General features: G+C 35.9%; 1 protein-coding gene across 9 annotated transcripts in view; it reads right to left on the reverse strand.

Moving 5' to 3' along the window:
* Btbd10 (BTB domain containing 10) overlaps nucleotides 1–26632 on the reverse strand; it is a 60443-nt gene that overhangs the window by 23323 nt on the left and 10488 nt on the right. For 4 of the 9 annotated variants that reach the window (XM_006978611.4, XM_015997333.3, XM_042282120.2 and 1 more), the window contains one exon: nucleotides 14895–15055. The exons of 4 other annotated variants lie outside the window; for them this stretch is intronic. In XM_006978611.4, the coding sequence (XP_006978673.1) occupies nucleotides 14895–14998 (104 nt within the window). In that variant the 5' untranslated portion in view covers nucleotides 14999–15055. Of the gene's footprint in view, nucleotides 1–9957; nucleotides 10112–14894; nucleotides 15056–26632 lie in introns of those variants that run through there. One more of the 9 variants, XM_015997332.3, reaches the window with a different exon arrangement.

Raw genomic sequence — 26632 nt, forward strand, 5'->3', positions numbered from 1 at the left:
TATCGCTGGAAGGTAAATTAAAGATAATGTACTAGAAATGCTAAAGCAACCATTCATTCAACAAAGACTTTTAGTTAAAATGTTAAAAACTGAAATAAAATGAAAACACACACACACTTAATTTGGGGCTAGAATGCTAGCTCAGTGGGTAAAAGTAGTTTGCTGTGTAAGCATGAGGACCTAAGTTTAGATCCCCAGCATCCATGTAAAAGGCAAACACAGCAATGTGTCTGCAACCTCAGGGATGGGAGGCAGGGAGTTCTCAAAGCTCTCTGGCCACTCAGGTTCGGTGAAGAGATCTTATTTCAAAAAACAAGGAAGAGAGTGGTAGAAGAAGATAATCAACATCAATCTCTGGCCTCTACATACCAGTTGATTCAAAAGATAAGAAAAAAATCAGGAAGATTGGAGGAAAAAAGGAATAAACAGAAAATAATAGCAAGATAACAGACTTAATCATATATAAATTATCTAAGCCACTTAAATGCAAATGATCTACACCCTAAAAGATTATTTGAATGGATACAAAAGCCAAACCTAACTATCCTGCCTACAAGAAACACACATTAAATATGAAGGTACTGAGAGACTAAATAAAAAAGGATGAAGAAAGGCACTATGCTAGCATCAGCACAATGCCAGACAACAGTGCTCATTGTAATAGCAAAGTAGAGCTCAAAGACTAAGTTCTTTCACAAGGAAGGGGGTAAATTCATTAAGAACACATAACACATAACAACTCAAACTATGCCTCAAATTAAACAAAGTAAAAACTGATAAAATGAGAATAGCTAACTCCACAATTACTAGAGATTTTGACACCCTTATTTTTATATTTACTTACTTGATTACTTATGTATTATAGTAATAAGGATTAAACTCAGAGACTCATGTATAAGTGCACACTTCACCTCTGACCTATACTCTCAGGCCTACTGCAATGTTTAGTAGAGGAAGCAGACAGAAATCAATTAATGTGATTTTAATAACACTAGCAACTGATTTGACCTGACATAGAACATGTCACAGAATAGCAGGAAAAGCATCCTTTTTATGTGCACATAAACATTTACAATAACAAACCATATTCCAGGCAATAAATCAAATCTCAATAAACTTAAAAGAACTTAATCATCAAAGTATTTTCTGACAACAGAATGAAATTAAAACTGAAAAACATTTGGAAAATAAAGATTCAGAAATTATATAAACATCTTTATTTAAAAGAGTGAAAAGAAATTTTAAAATTCCAAAAACAAAGAAACTAAAAATCATCAACTTGTCAAAAATCTGTCCTATGGCATGATAGTCTAGTAGTACTTAGGGGGCCAAATTCAACACTGACTCCCTATCGTAGAAAGAAAGGTCTAAGAAAATGACCTAGTTTATATCTCAAGAAATAGAAAATTTTAATCCAAAGAAAAGTAGAAAAAAATGAACAAAGAGCAAAGTGAAAACCAGTACAAATAGAACACAGAAGAACAATCAAACCAATGGAAGCAAAACCTTAGAGGATCAGTAAGGCTGAGAAGCCTCTGCCCTAGTCACTTAGGAAAAAGACTGAGGAGGAAGGCACAAATGGCTAATGTCAGCAATGGTGTGTTCAAATCTACTGAAATTCAAAGAATAGCTAGTAATAAGATGATGATAATAAAAACAGTAATAGTCATTTAAAAAAAATCAACAACTTGGGAAAATTACAAACCTACCACAGTTCACTCAAGAATGCAGATATGCTAAACAGCTCCATATGTATTAGAGAAACTGAATTTGTAATTTAAAACATTCCTTCAAAAAAAAAAAAACAAAAAACAAAAAACCCTCCAGTTCCAGATGGCTCCACTGATGAACATTTCAAACAGAAACAATACTGACCCTATGCAACTCTCCCCTAAAACTGAAAAGACCTAACTTTCCAACTCATCCTTGAGGTCATTATTATTCCAACAAAACCAAAGAGTGTCTCAAGAAAACTATAAACAAATATTCTAAGTGTTTTTGATAGTTATAGCAATATGTGAAGACATAATAATACCACCAATTAAATGCAATTTATCTAAAAACCCAGGACTGATTAAATAGTCCTATTAGTTATTGAAAAAAGTTATATTCAATATATAAAGAAAATACGTTTGGCAAAATCCAAATCTACTCTAGACTTAAATCTAAAATCCAAACCAAACCAAACCAAACCAAACCCTCAGTGCTTCATCAAGCAAATAAAGAGTATCCATGGATCACATTCAAAATACCCTTCCTAGGAAGAGAAACAAAGCATCTAGTCTCAGTGTGCTGCTCAAGTGCTGTAGTCTGGATCTCACTGTCTCCCAAGGGTCCACATGTTGAAGGCTTGGGTCACTGGCCTGTGCACTACAGAGGTATGTTGGGGGGCAGGTTGCTAGTTTAAGAAAGTACTGAGGGCATACTGGGGATATGCCCTTGAAGGGGAATTGGAACCTTGGTCCCTTCATCTCTTTTTAGCTCTTTAGCATCATGAGTTAAGTAGCTTCTCACTGTAAACACACTATGCAGCCACAGACCCAACACAACAGGGCCAGGGAGAATGCATTGAACCTCTGAAACTGTGAGTCAAAAGACATGTTCTCTTTAGAAACTGATTATCTTATGTAGAAAGTGGTAAACCATCCTTTTCCTCAAGACCACATGATCATCTATAGTAGATCCTACTACAAATGCTATCACAATCAAATGAGCTTAACACAGATGCAAAATACTAGATCTCTATTTTAAAAATCAAGTCTATTCCTATATACTAAGAAAAAGCATTCTTAAATTGAAATTTTTAGAAAGTCATTTATAATAACATTCAAAACCCGACATGCTTTCATGAATCAGAAGACTTAACACTGTTACAGTATTATTTCTCTCTATGCTGATCCCATGAATACAAATAATCCCAATTCAAATATCAAGCAGTATTTTGTTTTTTATTTTTGTGTATAGGTGCTTTGCCTGCATGTATGTCTATGTACGATATGCATGCCTGGTTCCCCTGGAGGCCAGAAAAGGAGGTTGGATCCCTTGGAATTAGAGTTACAGATGTTTGTGAGCCACCATGTGGGTGCTGGGAACCTAACTTAGGTACTCTGGAAGAGCAGCCAGTGTTCTTAACCACTGAATTGTTGCTCCAGCCCCATTATGCCAGGCAGGTATTTAAAATGTGACAAACTATTCTGAAATTTGTAAGGAAGGACATGGAGGTAGAGCTCAGTGGCATGCCTGTTTAGCAAGTATGAGGTTCTGGGCCTGATCCTGTGTGCACACACGGAATGCAAAGTGACTAGAATGTCTTAAATGACTAATAAAAAAGAGTTATAAGACTGGCAACTTGACTCCAAGACTTATTTAAAAAATCACAGTTATGAACACAATGTAGTATTGGCATCATGACAGACAAGCAAATCAATGGCCCAGAAAAGGACCTATGTACATTTATATGACAATTCCAACAGCATTCAAAATCAATAAAGGGAGGAAGTATATTTTATCAAATGGTACTGGAACAGATGAGCAATGGACACTTGACTTCTAGAACTGGAAATAACAACATGATTCTGGTCTGGTCAGTAGTTCACATTATACATAAGAGTTAACTCAAAATAGATCACAGACATAAACACAAAACTTTTAAAAATAAAAAGCTAAATTTGTATAAGAATGAAGTAAATAATTGACAACGGATCTCAGGATGGCTAGACAAATGACCATGGGCCAGCAAAGTGGCTCAGCAGGTAGTGACAGCACACACAGACCTGTTAACCTAAGTTTGATCCCAGGATCCCACAAGGTGGCAGGAGAGAGCCAACGTGAGCTGTCCTCTGACCTCTACACACGAAATAAATATATACCGAGTACTTATAAGGGAATGTATATGAAATGCAACTCACATATACCCGTGGAATCACTGGTGTGATAAAACCACTTTAGAAATTATTCTGGAAAATAGCTTGTTTGAGAAATAAAACATATACTAGTCATAAATCCAGATACTTCATCCTTTATTTTATCCACCAAAAGAGATGCAACATGTATCTATAAAGCTTAACCTGTATATACAAATACTCTTCTAAGTTTTATATGTAACCACTCAAAATAGAAACTAGTAGATGTCCATGAGCAGGTAAATAAACTATTGTGGCTATGTTCCTACAGCTATAAGACTCAATAAAACATGAATATTTTTCCTAAGTTATACAACTCACAGCAGGAGTAAATCTCAAGATAACTATGTCAACTGAAAGAGGGAGACAAATCTGTAAAATTCTAGGAAATACAGACAATGGGTAGTCAGAAGATAGCTTGGTAGGTGCACGAACATACAGGACAGTAGTTGAAAGAGAGGAGAAAAGGGCACTCAGGAAGCTTTTGGATGTGAAATATACGCCATTATACTCATGTACTTGAGGTTTTATGGGTGCATAAAATAGCTAAACTTATCAAACTGTACACCAAAACTGGCTTTCTGGCCACACAACCTGGCTGAGACTACCATCCCAGGAACCGACTACTGAGCTACATTCATCAAACATAGGTAATTTCAATCGAGCTTTTCTTCCAATAGTCTTTTCCTGATGGTACATGTAGGTATGATTTGCTGAAGGAGGCAGAGGCAGGGGGATCACGAGTTCGAGGCTGGCCTGAGGTGGAACAGGTACCCACTACATTTCTTTCCATAGTTTTCTCACTGGCTCACACTAAAGTTTTCCCCATCAGCCTATACAGACTCTTACACACAGCTGTATAGTTTATGGTCTCAGCCAAAAGTATTTATCTCAACAATCAGATTAAAAACAGCTACTATACCAACTGACCACCACCTACAGAGCTCACAGACCAACACTATTCAACAAAGCTATGGCAGACACCCACATCAGATTCCTCAATCATGAATCCTTCCAGACCACAATTTTTTATCAATAAGGGACCAGTAACTTCTATCACCTCTTGCTCTATAAATAAACCCACTTTACATAAAAAGTCAATCCAAATACCTACTTGCATTTAAAATTTTTACAACTTTAACTGATGCTACTTATTTCTTTATGTAATACTAATTTATTACTTAATTTCAAACGGGCTTAGTTTTGTACACTGAAACTATAAATTCCTACAACAGAACTGTTATACAAAAGTAATGTATCATGTTAAAAGTCCAACTCTGAACACTGCTTTGAACTTTATGACCCAAACCATGTTATTTCCTGAAGAGATAATATGCCAGGGTACAGCTACACTATAGAATAAACTACTCATAAAACTAATTTTGTGAATGAATCTCAAGGGCATTATGTTGTACGAAGAAAAGAAAAGCTTATGTACTATTTGACTGTACTTAGTTAATGGCTTCAAAATGGCCATGATGGAGAAACAACTCATGGCTTGACAAGGATCGAGCTGAGCAGTTTTTCTAGGACGATGTCACAGTTCTGTATCCTGATATGGCAGTGGGGGAGGGGGGTGGAAATCACACATTAAAGAATAATAATGAACTCCTACATATTCAGAACTGTCTTAGTAACTTTTCTATTGTCATGACCAACACTACAAACAAGGCAGCTTATGATAGAAAGCATTTAATTGGAGCTCAGGGTTTCAAAGGGTTAGAATCTGTGACCATCATGGTGGAAGAACATGTCAGCCAGCATGCATTCATGGTGCTGAAGCAGTAGTTGATAGCTTAAAACTGATCCATAAGCACCAGAGAGAGAGAGAGAGAGAGAGAGAGAGAGAGACAGACAGACAGACAGACAGACAGACAGACAGACAGACATAAAGAGAGAGAGAGAGACTAACTGGGAATGGCATGGGCTTTTGAAATCTCAAAGCCCACCCAGTGACACACCTCCTCCAATGAGGCCATACTTTCTAATCTTTCCCAAACAGTCCCACCAACTGCAGACCAAGCACTTAAATATATGAGAGTATGGGGGTGATTCTCATTCAAACCATCACAAAAAAACAGTCACAACAATTTTTAAAAGTTTACAGCATAATTGAAAGAAAATATCTGTAATATCCCCAAAAGAGAAAAAGATAAGTAAATAAAAAGAAAATCAAACAAAATCAGTATTCATGCAATGTGCAGGTTCCTAAGGAAGGAGAGAGGAGTAGAACTAAGACAACAAAATTTCAGAAGCCACTGACACAGCAGCATTCATATCAGAAAACTGTTACCACAAAAAACTATAATAGCTACAGTGTGACTGGTATTCATTTATAGACTGTGACCACATAATATCTCCAGTGTGACCTGTATTCACTTATAGACGGTGACCACATAATATCTATAGTGTGACCACATAATATCTACAGTGTGTGACTGGTCTTCATTTATAGATGGTGACCACATAATATCTATACTGTGACCATATAATATCTACAGTGTGACTGGTATTCACTTATAGATGGTGACCACATAATATCTATAGTGACAATATCTACAGTGTGACTGGTATTCCTTTATAGACGGTGACCACATAATATCTATAGTGTGATCACATAATATCTATAGTGTGACTAGTCTTTATTTATAGATGGCAACCATATAATATCTATAGTGTGACTGGTCTTCATTTATAAACGGTGACCATATAGTATCTGTAGTGTGACTGGGCTTTATTTATAGACGGTGACCATATAATATCTACAGTGTGATCACACAATATCTATAGTGTGACTGGTCTTCATTTATAGACAGTGACCACAGTGACCACATAATATCTATAGTGTGACTGGTCTTCATTTATAGACGGTGACCATATAATATCTATAGTGTGACTGGTCTTCATTTATAGACGGTGACCATATGCAGCAGAGAGACCTGGCACAAGTACACAACAGTAGTAATTATTACTTAATTTGAAATATTTCTGTCTTAGTTAGGTTTCTATTGCTGTGATAAAACACCACAATCAAAGCAAGGAGAGAAGAATTTATTTGGCTTATACCTTCTGATCACAGTTAATCACTAAGGAAGTCAGAGCAGGAACTCAAGGCAAAAAGACTTGGGAGACAAGAACCAAAACAGAACCAGGAAGGAATGCTGCTTACTGCCTGGCTCCCTGTGGCTTATTCAGCTTGCCTGCTCTATGCAACCCATGCTGCCCACAGTGCGCTGGGTCCTCCCACATCAATCACTAATCAAAAAAATGCCCTCATAGACTTGCCTACTGGCCAGTCTAAGGGAGGCAATTCCTCAATGAGGTTCTTCTTCCTAGACAACTATAGCTTGTATCATACTGATAAAAATAAGTAAAAAAAAAAAAAAAAAAAAAAAAAAAAAAAAAAAAAAAAAAAAAAAAACAAGCTAATTAACAAAATCATACCCTGGTATATCTTAATAACATCTGTGAACTCTAGCTGAAATTTCAGGATTATCTAATAATCTAATTACTTTATCCACTGTTGTCTAAAATCAGAATCAATTAAGTCTGAGGTCTGAAATAAGGCACAAAGTTCAATTTCAGGGTTCATGCTGCTAGCCTCAAGTAAGTCTGACTCAAACCAAGTTTAATTCTTTACCAAATTACAATTTTCCAAATATCTGAAAGTAGTTATTATAAAAATCCTTAATAACTGAGAATGGCGGGGAGGGAAGGGTATGGGGGAATGATAGCAGCCATACTATATTGTTGTTCTGTGTCGTTTATTAACAACCACCCTCAGGACATTCTCATACACAACACTAAAGCCACACAGTGGTGTCCAACAGACCTTACATATAACCTTGGAATTCTTTATATTTAGTTCCCTTACCTACCTTACATTCAAGAGTATTTTACCAAAAAAAAAAAAAAAAAAAAAAAAAAAGGTCCAAACATTCCAAGGTTCCAAGGGTACACGTTATACTAGCTATATAAGAGAAATTTAAAGTTAGTCTACTTTTTAAAATTCATTTCATATTTTTAACTGGTCTTCTTTAAGTTAGTCATACATTATCCTTCTCATTTCTGTTCCAAAATGTTGTAGCTGCTTCAAAATCAGACCCAGAATCTTTTAGCAGTTCTTATGCTCTTATACATCTTCAAAGATCACAAGAATTACTAATAACTGGAAGACCTTGATTAATGCAGCTTCTTCCTTGGATAATTTGCACCTTTCCCTTATGTTTCCTTCTACTGGTTTCCATGTCATTAGCAATGCTTGTTCTACTATTTGTTATTGGTGTTTCTAGCATTCTTCCTCACTAAGAAGCTTCCCAAACAGAGCTGAGGTACTTCCTTCATTGTTACACACTATTATTACACTTCCCTGGACCTACCTTCTTTCATTAAATGTCACAGAAGAAACCCTTCTGGACAGTGTTCCTATTCTCTAATGTCTCAACTTGTTTGGATCCCAATTTTTCTAATTTTTATATGGACTTGTAAAAAATACTTTACAGCTTTTTGCTTCATTTCAAACACTGTGTATATCTTTAATAAGTTCAAGGTGAAATCATACCAAGGATCTTTTTACTGTCAAAAAAATTATATTCTTACTTAACTCCTTTTTGAAGAAATTTATAATATAAAACCATGTTAATCATTTCTCTGGTCATGTTTCAGAAGAACTACAATTAATTAAATGACAAAGTATATATAAAATACTGTGTAACTCAACTATGCTATAAATCACCATGACAGAATGTTCATAATTTTTAGAATTTATCTTAAAAAACAGAACATATAACAATATCTAGAAATAATTTTAAGCCTACATGTGATATATACATATATATATATATACATATATTCATATTTGGTTAAATATGCAATATTTAAAGCATTTTATTTTATTAGAAAAATAACATCTTTCCTATATGCTTTTCTGCACTTATCAAATTTATGCAATGATTATGTATCACTTTCATAACAGGACAAGCATTATTATCAGAAAAGAACCGGCAGAACCAGAGAAAAGTATTCTATAAAGTGTAAGGTCAGGAGATTCAGCATCAAGTTCTCCTTTTACAATTTCATTATGATAACAAGCTAAAATCATTTCTAGGCCACAAGACACCTATATAAGATTGTAATATATATGCACATATATCACACATATATAAAATCAATAAAATATATAACATATAATAATATATACATACACACATACATATATAGATATCAGGATAACTGAATGATCCTATTTTTAGAGACTAGGCAGGGGAATAATAAGGAATATTGAAATAAGGCAAGGATGTTATAACTATTCACATTAGAATAAAGTAATTTTACTATACTGAATATACCAAAAATAACTGGTAATGAAGGTAAAGGAAAATTTATTAACATGTTAAATTGTGCTAAAATTTCCTAATCAAGTAAACACTGTCACCTGTGAAGATTTAAAATATCACAGCAAGAGCAATTATCCTCGTTTACAAATTTTTTATCTGGTCTAACATTAAATTACACTGACACAAAGACCGTGTCCGGTGATGCGCTCTCAGTAGCAGCATTAAGATCTTCTGCTTGCATCCTGTACACTAGACAGTCATCTACCCAGCTAGGGCTTCCCCATTCAAACAAATTCAGTCTTGTAAAAAATTACTACAAATAAACAGTTCCATTCATCTCTAATTCATTCCAAAGCAAAAATCTCCTTAATTCCATCTTCAGGTAATTATTTTATTTTTTTTACCTTGAATTTTATTTTCAATGTTTCAAATTGCTTCAAAAATTGTTTCCTTAGCTAAGTTTTGCATTCATAAAATATAATACTACATATAATGCATTCTCAGGTTACATGAAATAACAAAGAACCAAACCCATGAAAACAATAATAACATACTCCATTTAATGTGCCATGAAACTGAAATCAGAAGTATAGTCTTTTACATTTAGAAATGTAAATGCCTATTATGAAACAAAGGCCAGCATTTCTCTCTACCTCTCTTATATTCATTCTTGTATATAGTCATAACCCAGAGATAGCACGTAAAAAATGAATACACACCTTCCTTTAGTATATGCCAGGGTAGAGACACAAAAACAAGAAAAAAAATTTAAAATCAGAGTGTAAAGGGACTCTGCTTTTTCAAACAATGCAGCACTGAAAGCCAGGTCAGCATCCTTGGGCATTACTAGGAAACTTTAGTTCATCTGGTATTTCCATCATCCTCAAGATTCTTCTGAACAATCCAGTCTCCTCCTACCTCACCTGTCCACAGACTTCCTTTAGCTTTCCCCTCTCTACTGTGTAATCCTGCTGTTGCAGATAGTTAAGCTTTAAATGTTCAGAGATTCAACCCCCTCTAAATATTAATTCAGCTCATTTTCTCACAGACACTGACTCAGCCGTGGGTTGTACAGCACTGACGTTTCTAACCAAACAGCATCGTGTGAGCTGTGATCATCCCACTTCCCCATTCCTGAGCAGTGATTGGATATTGTAATTGATAGGCAGGTGGAAGAAAACGCAGGAGACGAGGGCTTAGAGATATGTAGATATGTTGCCAAATGCCATCTGTAAAGCTAATTCTAGCTCTGACAGCTTGCCAGGTTTTAGGAACTAGGATGCAGATAACTCCATTCCTTCCAGTGTCAGTGTATCCCTTTTAGACAGTGAGCTCTTTAAAACCACAGGAACAATACCTGCAACCTAAGAATCCACCCGACAACTATTGTTAAGAACCAAACTTTCCTATTCTAACTATTAAAGGGAATCTGCAAAGCATGTTTTTTTTTGTGTGTGTAATCTCAAAAAAAAATTTTTTTTAAATGAGCATGCATGCTTCTGTGTGGAAATGAAACCTTGCAAAGTCTGATATTGGATGTATGCATTTATCTTTAGAAACCAGAACAGACTGCAGAGAGCAGTTTTTACATAGTCATATTCTTTCAAATTCAAGAGCTTTTAGTGTTTCTTAGTCAGACATTTTAACATTTTACAAAAGAGGTGTTAGTTTTCTTTTTTAAAATAGTAAAAAAAAAAATTCCTCTAATTTGTAATTCAAAGAAAAGCTATCACATTTCAGGCCAAATACACTTCAGTTGAAATCACTGTTAACTTCAGCAAGCTAGGGAGTTCCTCTACATACATATTAACTATACTAGTTACATATATGTATGTAACACAGAAGCAAAGCTCACTGATTTTAACCTAATTTATTTGTATACAAACTGCAGATCCATCACAGCAAATCTGCATTCAAAAAACACTGAGGGAATTATATGTATGCATGCAATTAACTGGTGAAAAAAAAGGACCATGGGTTTGAAGAACACTAGGGAGAGATATATGAGAGGGTTTGAAGGGAGGAAAGGGAAGGGAGAAATGTTTTAATTAAATGATAATCTCAAAAATAAACAAAAAATTGTATTACCTAGAAATCACGATTCCTATACTAAGCCTTTAATTATCAACGAAAGTCAGTACACACAGAGAGTAACTATTATTACTTTTATAAATCCACACTTATTTGATCATAGACAGCAAAGAAGGTGGGGGGGGCATTAAAGTAAAACTACTAAAAATGTAAGGTTATTTAAAAAAATATATAAAACAGCACATTTAAAAAGACAAGGCCGGGCGGTGGTGGCGGCGCACGCCTTTAATCCCAGCACTCGGGAGGCAGAGCCAGGTGGATCTCTGTGAGTTCGAGGCCAGCCTGGGCTACCAAGTGAGTTCCAGGAAAGGTGCAAAGCTACACAGAGAAACCCTGTCTCGAAAAACCAAAAAAAAAAAAAGACAACTTTTATATTACCTACTAAAACTGAATGAAGAAAACTATGCTCATTTATTTACTATTTATAAAATCTATTTATATTTTACTATTTATAAATTGCCAGTCTTCCTTGAGGCAACAACATACCTAAATTAAAAACTATATTTCTTTATTCTCAATCTCCCTGATCTAGAGATAGCCATACCACTTATAAGCAGATACCTGCTGGGAATTTCCCCAAAAGTTGATTTTTTTCATTCCCCTTTGCCTAGAAGATAAAGATAATGGCTAAGAGCTACATTTAACCTTGTGATTGTGAGGGAAAAGTCAAACAAATCAGAGGATTTTGACCCTGATAAGCAACTATGAAGCATCAGGTATCTTTTACCTCTGGATTTAATTATCAAAACCACCCAAAACAACAACAACAAAAACCCTTAAAAGACAGGGGTTTTTACTCAAATGTCAAAATACTTAAGAGTGAAAAGGGGGCAGGGAGTGGTAGTGAATAGATTGAGGAATAGAGTTTAAAAATATCATTCATGAATTAGTAACTTCAGTCTCAGTGATAGGAAATGAGTTCATTATACCTGCTCTCTCTGTAATGACAAATTATTTAAAATAAAAAAAAATGAGTAAGAATCATGTCCATAAATTAGATCTTTGTGATTACATGCTGGATAGTCTTGGGCAAGACTATTAACCTCATTTTTTTCATCTGCCTAATGGAAACAGTGATACTATTCAAAGCTGTGTCCTCAGATCCGGGCAAGGTAATCTCCTGAAGGTCCTGACAGATACACCCCTCGTTCATTCTAATGCTGTAAGCACCTCGGGACTAGCTCATCTTATTTTCCCCTAACTCAGCTGACAATGATCCTCTCTCTGAACTTCAGTTTACAAGTCAGTGCCATGGCTTATGTGTCCTACAATTTTCTAACTGGTCCATATATGGATATTCAAGCACTCTGTAATAGTGCCCGCAGGACCCTGACATCCTTTGAATACACTCCTGAACTGAGGGCAGGTGTTTTGTTGTTTTTGTCAAACAATCCTTTTTTTTTTTTTTACAGTGTCTTAAATGAAATTCCTTAAAAAAAAAAAAAACTAAAAGCAAGCTGTTTTTATTTGGGTTTAATATAAATTAGCCTTAATATAAATCCACTCAAAGAGTTTCCTGGTCTTTTCCTTAAAATTAAAAAAATTATTTAGGTGTATGCATGCATATCTGCCTAAGTTTATGTATACCATGTGCATGCACATGCAGGTGCCCTCAGTGGCCTGACTGAGGTCATGGGGATCCCCTGGGACTAGAACTGAAGGCACCAAATGTAGGTACTGAGAACTGAACCCAGGTCTAGTTCCCATTAATGTTCTGTTGTTTTGAGACGGGGTTTCATGTAGTCCTGGCTGACCTTGAACTCCTGAGTCTCCTGACTTTACCTACCAAGTGCTAAGGCTATAAGCATGCACTACCACACCTAGCTTGAAAAAAATTTAAACCAATTGCTTCTTCCTCCTCCTCTTCCCTGCCACTCCCCCAAAGTAGGTCTTAGTTTCTGTAGCCCTGAATGGCCTTGAACTCAGAGATCTGCCTGATTCTGCCTCCTGGGTGCTGCCACTACATTGTCCTGTCTTAGTATTTTTATGTCATATTTTAATATTATTATTCATTTTTATTTTATTATTATTTAATAAACTTTAATACTATTTATTTAATGCCTGACATTCAAACAACCCTACGTACTATTACTGCTTATCCCAAAACAGCATCAAAAAGTTGCTAACGCAAGGCATAGTTGCAAAGTACTTCCTTAACATATACAAAGCCCTGTGCTCAACCCCCAGCACCAGAAAAAATTAAAAATGCAGTCATTAAGGATACAGAAATAAAAAGAGGTTACTGAAATAAAAACATTACTATTATAAAGTTTTCCCACTGAATGCATGAACCTTTATAAAAGCAAACGACATTTCTACCCTTACCACTTCTTCATTAAATAATGTAATATTGCACACCAGCAGAAACATATCAAGAATTAGAAAGCATAACACAAAATTCACTTGAAACACACACACACACACACACACACATACACACACAATGATACATACAACTATAGTCCCACACAATGATAAAATTCATGTATCATTAAAGCCTCCAAAATATGGACAAGATAAATTATCTAGGAAATAAATGAGAGTCTTACTTGAATGACATATACACAGAGAATAAAACAAACCAAAAAATATTTACACTGTGTGGCATGTACTTGTAAATTAATGAAATCAACATCAACTTAAGACAACATATGAAATTCTACAATATATGTAAGTATCTTGTCAGGTAAGAAGTATTTAATCATTCATATTTTCTAAATATATAGTTTAAGGTTTTCAAAACAGTTTTTAATATTACAAAAAGGATTTCAAAGTTATGGTATTATTTTCAAGAAAGTTTATATTTGTTACCAGTGATCAGAAGAATTTTTTATTTGAGTAAGCTAAACTTTCAGTATTATCCTCTACATAACATTCACAAAGCAAAATTCTCTATGAAAACATGCTTACATACCTGTGCAATGTGGAATTTATGAGCTGTCAGTTAACATCTTAAAATATCAGATTACAAAGTGTTCCAAAAGAAACTCTGATTTTATTACACAGTGCAAAATAAAACTAAAAAAATAACATAAAGGTAAGCATGAACTTCTGAGATCAATTTCATTTCATGCATCAAACTCAAAATGAACCAGTAGTCTGTCTAAAAAGATGAATTTTCCCATTTGATCAGTGTGCCCATGGAATACATTTGCATAAAGATTTCCTGAGGCAAATACTGACACAAACATATAAACTGTCAAGTGAAACCTGCACATATAGTATATTTAAAGAAGAAACAAACTTCTGTTAAGCAGTTTCAAGTACATAAGAACTAATCTAACTTGCCAGAATTCCAAACTGATCAAATTATAACACCTAATTATGTAGTCAACTAAGATGTTAACATAATCTAGAGGCAAAAGTATTTTAAAAACCAAAAAATACTAAAAAATTAAAAGAAACCTTTCTCTAAAAGCTATTTCAGGAGAAACAATCATGCATAGTGCTTTGTAAACAAGGCCACATCCTGACAGGGCTTGCCACAATCAAATGAAGGAATGGTTTTTATAATTAGGTTGAATAGAGCTTGGATATGGGAAATATATACATATTTTCTACCTACCTTGAATGTTTATAAAGTTTACGAGGTCTACTATGCAATTTCCGATCCCAATTCTCTGGATCGCTGGAGTTACTGTCATAGGGATGAGGAGGCCGTCCTGCCATCCCACTTCAAGTTTCCTCACACTACTGCTCTGAAAGCACACATGTAGCACCCATAACCTACATAAAAGAGTAGTGTTGACCTTTAAATCTAGTCCATGCAGAATAAAAGCCACAGAATTTTATATATTTGAGATTATTATGGTATACTTGTAAAGAACTAAGTAGATCACAAAATACTAAACATATAAAATGTCACAAATCAGATTAAAATAAACCCCAGAATTCTTTTAAAGGTACTTTCCACTTGATACATCTGCTAAATTTGCTACCCTTGTGTAACAGTTTAATAATATAGTTAATATAATTAAAACAATTATCTAAGTATTTCATGTTTCCAAACATCAATCAGTACCCCCAAAAGCAAAAACAATCCAGAGAATGATTATTTTACATAAATTTTCACTTGGAATATATTTCTTAATTGCCAAAAGTTTTTGTTTTTTTTCTCTACCAGGGATTAAATTTAGGACTTCATGGAGGCTATTCAAGTGCTCCACCTCTAAGTTACATTGTCCAGTGGCACAAAGCATCTTAAGACTAAATTATTATTATTTCCTTAACCAAATTGGTGCTAAATAGAAAGTTAATTTTTGCTGGCAAATGTATGTATAAAGCTATTCTAAAGTTTCCTTACAGTGCAATTACTACAAAATGCTTTATCAATGAATCCTATCAATATCTTCTCCATATATACAAGGTTTATGACTACTAAATCTATCAAAGTTACAAAGAAACTCAAAAGCTTTACACAATACCTTAACTAAACATTTAAAAAATATATCAAGTATCTAATCTTCCCAATCACCAAGATGATTGGCCTTATAATCTCATATATAGAACAGAAAATAACTTCAGAATTTTGGTAACTTTGTAGAAGTTTATAATATTGATCAACGGTAGGATTACAAAAATAGTGATAATTTAGTATATAAAACAGTCCTGACCTTGAAAACCACACATTCATTGGAAAACATCAGATTTTACTTACAGGGATTGTGAACACAACCCCCCCCCCCACCACCACCCTAAATGATAAACAAATATATATAACTTTGTACAAATTGTTTAGCAAAATTCTCTAACTCTGACTAGAACCAGGTTTCCTGACCCTGGCTCCAGCATTCTTTCGACACTCATTTCTGATTGGACTTGATGAAGTGAAATGAGGAGGAGTTGTTCACAAACATCAAAGATGGCCAGTGAGATGGCTCCTTCAGTAAAAAAATCACGTGTGCAAGCCTTACAGCCTGAGTGGGAGGGAGAACCGACTCCTCAAGACTGTCCTCTGACCTCCACATGCATGGGGTGGCATGTGACTATACTCACCCACACAATACTACTACCAATAACAGTAGTATTTTTTAAAAATTAAAGATAAATATCAAAATTAGGGAAATACCTTCCTGAGCTCTATATGGCTTCATCATCTCTGTCTCTTCTATCAATCCAGGTCATCTTTATTCACCAAGTTCAAAAAACCTGAAGTCATCCTTGACTTCTCACCTTCCCCTATCATATCTGCTTCAAAACTTTCTTATGATTCCTTCTTTCCCTTTTTATCAATAAAGCTGCTGCCCATTCTAAACCAACCTTGTCATCTATCAATAAGCCTCTTGGCATATTTGCTTCAATGAAATTTTTAAAAAACTCTAAAAATTTTTAAAGGCTTTCCATTTCCTCTACCTAAACTGCTTAGCTTAAAAAGTTCCTTCCAAAATTGGCACTTGAGTCCCATATCCACATCGCAGTAGGCAATCTGAAGTATACTATTGTTGGATCTTCAAAAGCAATTGCTGGATACTGAAAAGAGTTTCGAGAAAACATATCCCTGCTCATAGTAAGATAAAACAGAAACAGTCTATGTTCCAAATAACTTAGAAATAGTCTATTGCAGAGGCTGGGCCTGTTGGTTAGGTCTGCACACTTTTTAAGGAAACTACCAAAAGTCAGCTGAGAGAAACATTCTATCTCTTAGATGTTATATAGAGAAGAGACAAAGAGAGCTGACAGAAACCCCAGGACAACTCTAACATAGTAAGTATGTGTTCCCTGGGACACTATTTCTAGATATATGAATTAATGAAAATGATCCACAGAAGGACATTTTTTAAAAGTAATAAAAAGTATAAGGAGACAACTTATTGTGTTCACAAGGTATCAATGAACTAACAAGTTCCTATATTTCCTTCTACTTAAAACAATTTTAAACAGCTCTACATTATCCTGTTTGTATATTATGAAGAAATTTTAGAGCTAAGATTAAAATCCAATTTAGCCAAAGTTCCATGCTCTTTTCCAATGTACCCAGCACCTACATACACAGGAACTAATGTTTGTTCCTTACCAACAGATGTCCCTTTAAACCCCAGCCCTCTTGTGTCTTGTCTATCCTTTACCCTTGTAGACTTAGTTTAAACAGAGTTGTCACACAAGAGCTTTTCTACTACAGTGAAATCATTTCTTTGTGTGTTTGTGTCTATGTGCACATGCATGTGGATGCCAGAGGTCATTGTGCATTGCCTTCAACTGTTCTCGACCTTATCTTTTGAAACAGTTTCTCACTGTACTCACTGACAGGTTAGACTGACTGATCAGTGAACTCTAGGAATTCAGCTGTCTCCAGTGCCTCCTGCACTAGTGTTATAGCCACATGCCACCATGCCTGACTATTTCACATGTGTGCCAGAGATCTGAACTCAGGTCCTCATGTTGGTACAGTAAGCAATTCACCAATTCGTCTATCTCCCCAGTGCTTATTTTTATCTTTCAAACTAGAAATTCAAGTATCATAGTTATTAGAAAGACCTAAGCAAAAGAAAACAATGATGGCTGTGGGTAATGGTGCTTGCTGCCAAACCCAAGAGTCTGAGTTCAATCTCTGGGAGTCACATAGTGAAAGGAGGAAACTGATTCCAGCAAGCTGTCTTCTGATCTACACACACACATACACACACACACATATACACACACACACACACACACACACCCCACAGCAAACACATACCCCCCCCTTTCCTCACATAATACAAATAATCTATTTTTTAAGAGAGAACAATAAAAGAATAGAAGGCTTGGAACTTCCAGTTAAATACAAAGCCAAATAACTAAAGGTGTGGGTGACTGAGACTGGTAAGGACTAGTCAAGAAGAGACGTGAGTGAACTAAATGCCCTAAAGTAACCTCTGCATAGAAATGACCAATAGGAGCCAGGCGGTGGTGGTGCACGCCTTTAATCCCAGCACTCGGGAGGCAGAGCCAGGCGGATGTCTCTGTGAGTTTGAGGCTAGCCTGGGATACAGAGTGAGTTCCAGGAAAGGTGCAAAGCTACACAGAGAAACCCTGTCTCGAAAAACCAAAAGAAATGACCAATAGGTATAGAGACTACCCCAAAAAGTGAATGAATTACTTGTGATTGACAGTCAAAGATACCTAGATGCTCAGTTAATTCCTAACTAAATAGAAAACCTTTAACAAACTTAGAATAATTCTGAAGGGCCAGAAACTTTAAGATCATTTGATAAACTCCCAACTTAGATATAGAAGAGACTGTAGCACCCAGAAAAGGAGAAAATACACAACACATATGTGGTAGGTTGAATGAGAATGACCCCATAAGTTCAAATGTTTGAATGTTTGCTTGGTCTCCAATCAATGAACCTGTTTGGAAAGGTCTGGATAGTATACCCTTGCTGCGGGAGATATGTCACTGAGGGCAGGCTTCAGGTTTCAAAAGACTTAAGTCATTTCTAAAGACAGCTTTCTGCATCAAGATACAGCTCTGAACTATTTCTGCCACCATGTACCTTTGTTTCACCATCATAGATTCAAACCCTCTGAAACAGTGAGTCCAATTAAGTGCATCCCATTATATGCTGCATTGGTCATTGTGCTTTGTCACAGCAATAGAAAATTAAGTAAGAGGATATACAAATCACAAATAATTGAAAATGTTCTAGAAAACATTTAAAATTTCCTTTTGATTAACACACTTTAAATATTCCTATGGAGGGTGGAGAGATGGCTCAGAGGTTAAAAACACTGGCTTTTCTTCCAGAGGTCCTGAGTTCAATTCCCAGCACCCATATGGTGGCTCACAACCATCTGTAATGAGATCTGGCTCCCTCTTCTGGCCTGGAAGGATACATGCAAACAGAACACTGTATCCATAATAAATAAATAAATCTTTTAAAAAATATTCCTAGGGAGTGTAACATAAATCCATAAATTAATTGACAAGGAAGAATCATATTTAGAAACAGCAAGAACTGTAGGATTTTTGAGAGACTTGAATACAACACATATAGTCATGACACGTGAAAATTTTTAAAACAAATGGAAATCCAAGAACAAAAAGGAATTTTGTCTAAATGTAGTCAGGTAAACGTCTCTGGTTAAAAACTCTGGGGTTAGATTTCCAGCACCAACATGTCACCAACGGATCATAAGCATCTGCAACTCCAGTTCCAGGGGATCAATGTCCTTTTCTGGCCTCCGTGACACTAAGCACCCAAGTGGTACATAGACATACATGGAGGCAAAACATCCATATACATAAATTTAAAAAAATTTAAAGCTGTGGTGGTATTCTATTTGTACTGAAATGTGATTTTAATTGTATGTTAATAAATAAAGTTGCCCGGGGGTCAGAGCTATTAGAGCCAAAGCAAAAGCGAGGTGGTGGTGGCGCACGCCTTTACCCAGCGCTTGGTAGACAGAGCTAGATAGAAATCTGTGTGTTCAGGGATACAGCCAGCATTGGAGACATACGCCTTTAAGATCTGGAGGGCTGTACTTACAGGCAGTGACAAGGCAGTCATGTGTTTGGGTTTACAACCAATGAGAAGGCAGAACAGAAAGACTATATTAAAGACAAACACACAGGAAGTAGCTCTCTTTCAGAGAAGTAGGACCACCGCAGGAGGAAGGGTAAGGTTTTAGCTCTGAGCTCTGATCTCTTGGCTTTCTCTTTTACATTGGTTCTGTGTTTCTTATTTAATAAGACAGTTGGTTATATCTACATAAAGCCTATTTAAAACACTAGAAAATCTCAAAAGCAAATTACAGTGAAAGAAAAGGAACAGAGCCTGAGTCCAACTCCTAGGATGAAGAGAACCAGGAAGCCAAGCAACTCAACATGGAAAAGAAAACCTCAACATTGCAAGTACAAATAGAGAATTAAAATAGATATACTGGAAGTGGAGGTAAAGATCCAATATCTGAGCATCAACTTTGCTCAGATCAGTAGTTGGTTGTCAAATTCTACATGCAGAGGAGAGAGACCCCAGATAACCCTGGTAACCCGGCAATAACATAATGTAGACCACAGAAGAATCTTCCCTAGGCAGAATCTACCATCAAAAGTTAATTGACAGATGAGTTGACATTTCTTAACTCAGTGTATTCCCTAATCATACATAACACAAGCAGCAGAAAATGGAAACCTTTATGGTTAGGATGTCAAAGAACAGAGACCACTAGCAAATGGGCTGGAAACAAAAGGGGTATATCCCCCACCCACCACCCAAAAAAGGACACAGAAAGGGTAAATTTAAAAATCTGACTATAATCTTTGCCCAAGTTCTTTGCTAACATCAAATAACAATAGGTGCAGGAAGAAATTTCCTTCCAGACTTGCTCCCATCCTCACCCTCAACCCCAGATATGAAGCCAATGAGTAAAAATCTTGAAAAGGGAAGAATTGACAGAGCTGCTATACAGTGCAGGGAAAATAAGTCTACCTGAGTGAGTACAGGCAAAATAGGCCTTAGAACAACAAACAACCTTCATGATAACACTGCAACAGTCTAAAAATGTTGAACTAAAAATTGTGACATGTCAAGAAATAAGACAGTAAAAGGGATCTGATAAAAATTGACTCCATGTAGACCCAGATGTTGGTTAACAAACTTCAAAGCACTCTTTTTTTTTCTTTTTTTTCTTTTTTTTTTGGTTTTTTCGAGACAGGGTTTCTCTGTGTAGCTTTGAGCCTTTCCTGGGACTCACTTGGTAGTCCAGGCTGGCCTCGAACTCACAGAGATCCGCCTGGCTCTGCCTCCCAAGTGCTGGGATTAAAGGCGTGCGCCACCACCGCCCGGCTCAAAGCACTCTTTATAAATATATCCAAACAAAGGCCCACATATCCAAAGATCTGAAAGAAAACAGTCTTGAGTAACCAAAAGGAATCTCAGTCGAGATATGACAAGCATCAAAAAATAAACTGGAAATTCAGCTCGAGCTAAAAGGAACACTAAGATGAGAAATGAGAGAGCACAAGAGCAGTAGTGAACAACAGTGAGCTGGGCTGCAGAGCTGGAGCACATCTAATACCACACACAACACAGTGAGTATTTGCAGCCACTATTGACACACATCATGATTAATACTAAAAGCTTTAGAGAAATCAGCTAAGCCAGATTTAATAGAATGTCTGGAAATATCAAGTAGAAAAATAAGAGGGAAATTCATTTTTCATTGAATCTCTTCTTACATTATTTGAATTTTCTAAATATGGTGTTTATAATGATAAACAAAATAGTGTTAAAGTATCTAGAAGTGGCTTTGTCATAAATATTTTTTAACAATAGAATTCTTCTTTAATAACTGCTTAAGTATAGATTTGTTTTGCTTATGTACATATGATCAATATATACAGACTGCAAAATGTTTCTGCCATGTGTCCCTCATTATACTACAAGATCCTTGAGGACAAGAACAAAGTATAATTCATGTTTATGTCCCCACAGCTTAGTACAGCTTAGTGTAACCTGAATGTAAGCATTTACAAAATGTTCTAATTAACTAATTAAGATGAAAGAATCTGACAGGCATGTAATATGATCCACTAAAGCAGAGGAAATACAAAGCATAAATATTTTATAACAAGCCTTTATAGTGTCTTGTTTTAAAAAGAGAATTATCATATAATTATACATACAGTTCAGTCATGAAAAAGAGCACTAATGGGAAAAATTATAAACCAATTTCTAGTGACAATACCTGCTCTTAAGCAACAAACATCAAGGAAGTAGAAATAGAGCTTTGAATGTAGCTCATACTTGTCTGGGTTCTATCTTTAAAGCACAAACACACACATACACGGACAGGGAAGAATGGAAAGGAAAGAGAGATAAATGTAAGGAAGAAAGTAAGTATAAATACCTTGAAAATATTTTTAAAGATACCAACTGAGCCCTAGGTTTCCCCAATATCCCTCAAAGATTGTTGTTTACTTCACACAGAAGCCCTTTCAATAGTCAAAGCTTATTCTTTTCTGATTTGTTGCAATCAAAATAAGTTTATTTTTAAAGTGGTAGGGATCAAAGGTAGGGTTTTATGCACGACAAGAAGTGCTCTACCACTGAGTTATACCCTCAGCCCCCAAGCTACTCTTTTATTTATATATGTACTGTGTGTGGAAGACAGAGTTCAAACTTGGGTATAGCTCCGCAGGACACAGTTCATGTTGTTTTAAGACAAGCTCTTTCAGTCAACCTGGAACTCTATTATGTTGCAAAGGCTGGCCAGCAAGCCCCAGAGATCTTCATGTCTTCAACTTCCATTCACTGGGATTACAAACAGGTCTTTTTTTCTTTTTTGTTAATGGGATTCTGGGGGTTGAACTCAGATCCTCAGGCCTGAATGGCAAGCCCTTTACCAACTGAGCTATTTCCCCACACCCAAAGTATTACTTCACAGAATTTATACTAAAATTACTTTGCTTATCTCTCACTCTCCGCCTCTTTTCCTCCAGTGTCCCCTCTGCCCTTTCCTCCCTCCCTTCCTCTCCCTTTTTCGCTTTTTTCTTGACAGGCAAGCCTGGTACTGGCAATGATGCCTCCATTTCCAAACTGCTGGGGCTGTATGAATGTTCACATTGCTCAGCTTGTGTTCCTTTCTCTCCCTCTCTCTCTGTGTACCCAAACATGCACTTCATTCACTTCTTAGTCAAGGTATTAATACTTTTAAAAAATGTCCCTGTCTTGTTTTAAATAGCACAATAAATGTTTGAAGATCTTTCTGAATTCCAAGCATTTCTAAACATCTGCTTAACATGGTTAGAATTATCAATAACTAAATGGTCTTAGAATGATGAATACTATGTAGTTATTTGTAAGTTCTTAAACTCACTAAAAGATAAGATTTTCAGTTAAAAATATCACTTTGTTATCTATGTTTATGATTCTATTTTTCTCTTCTTATTATGTCCAAATAGCTTTACCTTCAAAACCAGAAATATCCTAAAATCAAAGCAAACCACCTTGACATTTAACACAGACAAAATTCCTATAAGCTACCAAAATGCCTGAATCAGAGATTACATTCAACTCTAAGAAGCAACAGCTTCTAAATAACTTACAGACTTTTTTTTTCATGATGCTTTTCCAATACTACATATTATTCAGTCTTTACTAATGAAGCTTCATTTTGACCTATTTATTATTACCTTCACCTTTCATTCCTTTGGTATATTTTACTTGTCTAGAAAGTGCCCTATGATGCCAAATCTAGATTATAGTGCTCTACAACAGAAAGAACTATATGAAAACAAAAATGTTTCCATCTGTGATGTCCAAAAAGTGGCTCTGGAGCTATTAGGCTCATGAAATGTGGCTACTACAATGTTCCTATATATACTAGAAACAAACTGGGAATGCAACCTCATTCACAACTGCTTCAAAAAACAGACATAAATACCTTAGAATAAAGCTAACCAAGGAAATCACAGACTTTCTTATAATGAAAACGTAAGAAATTGAAGAGCACACTATGTGGTGGTTTGAGTGAGATATCTCCCATAGGCTCAGATGTTTGAATACTTACTCCACAGTTGGTGGCACTGTTTGGCGAGGTTTAGGAGGTATGGCCTTACTGGAGGAAGTATATCACTGAGGTAGACATTGAGAGTTAAAACCTCTTGCCATTTCTAGTTTGCTTTCTACTTGAGGTTTAAGAGGTAAACCCTCAGCTTGCTGCTCCAGACATTCTGTCTACCTGCTGCCAGGTTTCCCTGTCCTGCTGCTGCTGGACTCATATCCCTTTGGAATCATAAACCCAAATAAATCCTTCCTTTTGTAAGTTGCTTTGATCATGTTTTGTCATGGCAATAAAAAAGTAACTAATACACACTGGAAGATGGAAAGATCTCCACAGTTTTGAATTTGAAGAATCTTACAAAAAAATGGTTATACCATCAAAAGCAATCTACAGGTTCAATATAATCACCATAAAATTTCAATGTTATTATTCATAGAAACAGAAAAAGCAACACCACCAAATCCTGAAAGATCATATGGAAGGACAAAAGATTCCTGACAGCCAAAGTAACCTGAGGGGAGAAAAAAATTGCTGGATGCATCACTATACCTAATCTCAAGTTATACTACGGAACCATCATAACAAAACAAATGAAACAGTACCCACACCAAAATATGCAGATCAATGAGACAGAGAAGGAAGACAGAGATGTAAAGCCACAGCTATAGCCAATTGATATTTGACAAAGAAGACAAAAACATACCCTGGAAAAAAACAGCCTCTCAACAAATGATGCTGGGAAAACTAGTATCTAGATGTGGAGAAGACAGAAAATAGACCTCTGTCTTTCATGTACAAAATCAACTCTGGGCGGTGGTGAAAAGCCCAGAAGGCAATGGTGGTGCACGCCTTTAATCCCAGACTCGGGAGGCTGAGGCAGGCAGATCTCTGTGAGTTCAAGGCCAGCCTGGTCTATAGAGCAAGTTCCAGGACAGGCTCCAAAGCTACACAGAGAATTCTTGTCTCAAAAAAAACAAAACAACAACAAAAAATCAACTCTGTGACTCCATGAATCAGACCTAAATGAAGACTTGAAATTCTGACACTATTAGAGAGAAATGCAGGAGAAAACGCTCCAAGATAAAAGGATTCAGTTTCTAATTAGGACTTCAGTCACTCAGGAAATAATGCCAATTGACAATAAAGTTAAAAAGGCTTCTGCAAAGGATGGAAGCAATCAATCCAGTAGACACAGACTACAGAATGAAGAAAATCTTTGCTATCTATCCATCTGACAGAAGTTTATTATCTAGAATATACAACAACAAAACAAAAAAAAATGAAATGTACAGACAGTTCTCAAAAGATGAAATACAAATGGGCAATAAACATGAAGAATCAGTCAATTTCACTAGCCATCACAGGAATGCAAATCAAAACCACACTGAGATTCTGCCTACCCAGCCAGAAGGACAGTCATGAAGAAAACAAAGAACAACTGCTGATGGGGTGCTGACAAATGGGAACTCTTACTGCTACTGGGAATGTAAACTAGTCCAGCCACCAGGGAAGGCAGTAGAAAGGTTCCTCAAAACACTAAAAATGGACCTAACACATGACCCAAAGGATTCCAAGTCAAAGTATGGCGATACATAATCAATGTGTGCATAATAGTGAAGTTATAGAATCAGCCCAGTGTCCAACAGAGGAACAGATGGAGAAATTGTGGTCTACTTGTACACAATGGATTTTTTTTTTTTTAGTCATAAAGGGGCTATGTGGTTTGCAGAAAAATGAATCCAACTAGGAGGCAAATACATTTTCTCTCATTTGTGGTTCCTAGATTTTACAGAGATACATAAAATCATGTAGATATATGACATTAAAGTAGAAGTGAAACTGTCTAAGGGAATAAAAGGGATTGGGAGGGAGAAGAACGAGAAAAAGAAGGTAGGTGGGGTACAGAGAGCACCTGCTCAATGTACAATAAATGTTTTATAAAATTTTTTTAAAAATAGGTGATGGAGAAATGATTTAGTGGTTAAAAGCACTTGCTGATCTTTCAGAGAACCTGGGTTCCATTCCCAGCATTCCCAGCTCACAACCACCTATAACTTCAGTTCTGGGGTATCTACCACCTTCTCCTGGCCTTCACTGGTACCAGGAGTACACTTACATACATGCTGGCAAAACACTCTTGCAAAAAATAAAAATACTTTTTAAAAAATAAGAAAAATTAATAAAAGGGGGGAAATGATAGTGTCTGTTTTCTTTTTCTTTTTCTAAGACAGTATGTCATGGTATAGCCCTGGCTGTCCTATAACTCATTATGTAGACCAGGCTGGCCTTGAACTCACAAAGATCCTTCTACCTCTGCCTCCCAAGTAATGAGATTAAAGGTGTGTGCCACCACACCTGGCTCAAAAAGACAGTGTCTATTTCAACTGAAGAATTTAAATTTTTTTTATTTTTATTATTTTTTTCTAGATAAAATATCACTATGCAAAGGCTAGCTTTAAACTTAATATGTATAGCTCAAATTAGCCTCTCTCAGTGATTCACTTGCCTCAGTCTCTTGGATACTCAGATTCCAGACTTCTGCCACCATACCTAGATGAAGTGCATTTTTAACTTACTCTTAAAATTAATTTAAAGAGCCTCATGGGCTATATGCTGTATAGCTCTGTCTTTGGAATCTGACATGACCATGTTCTTGAAGCTGAGCAGCTGTCATCTTACCCATGAAGGCAGGTAGCTACTGTATTTGCTGGCACAGAAGCAAAATATTACAATATTTTTCATAAAGGAAGTTATTTTTCCCTCTTCATTTTAAACAATCTAAAATTTACCCTGGGACAAAACACTTGATAACAGAAAAAC

The sequence above is a fragment of the Peromyscus maniculatus genome, chromosome 1 (assembly GCF_049852395.1).
Source record: "Peromyscus maniculatus bairdii isolate BWxNUB_F1_BW_parent chromosome 1, HU_Pman_BW_mat_3.1, whole genome shotgun sequence".
Taxonomy (NCBI): Eukaryota; Metazoa; Chordata; class Mammalia; order Rodentia; family Cricetidae; genus Peromyscus; species Peromyscus maniculatus.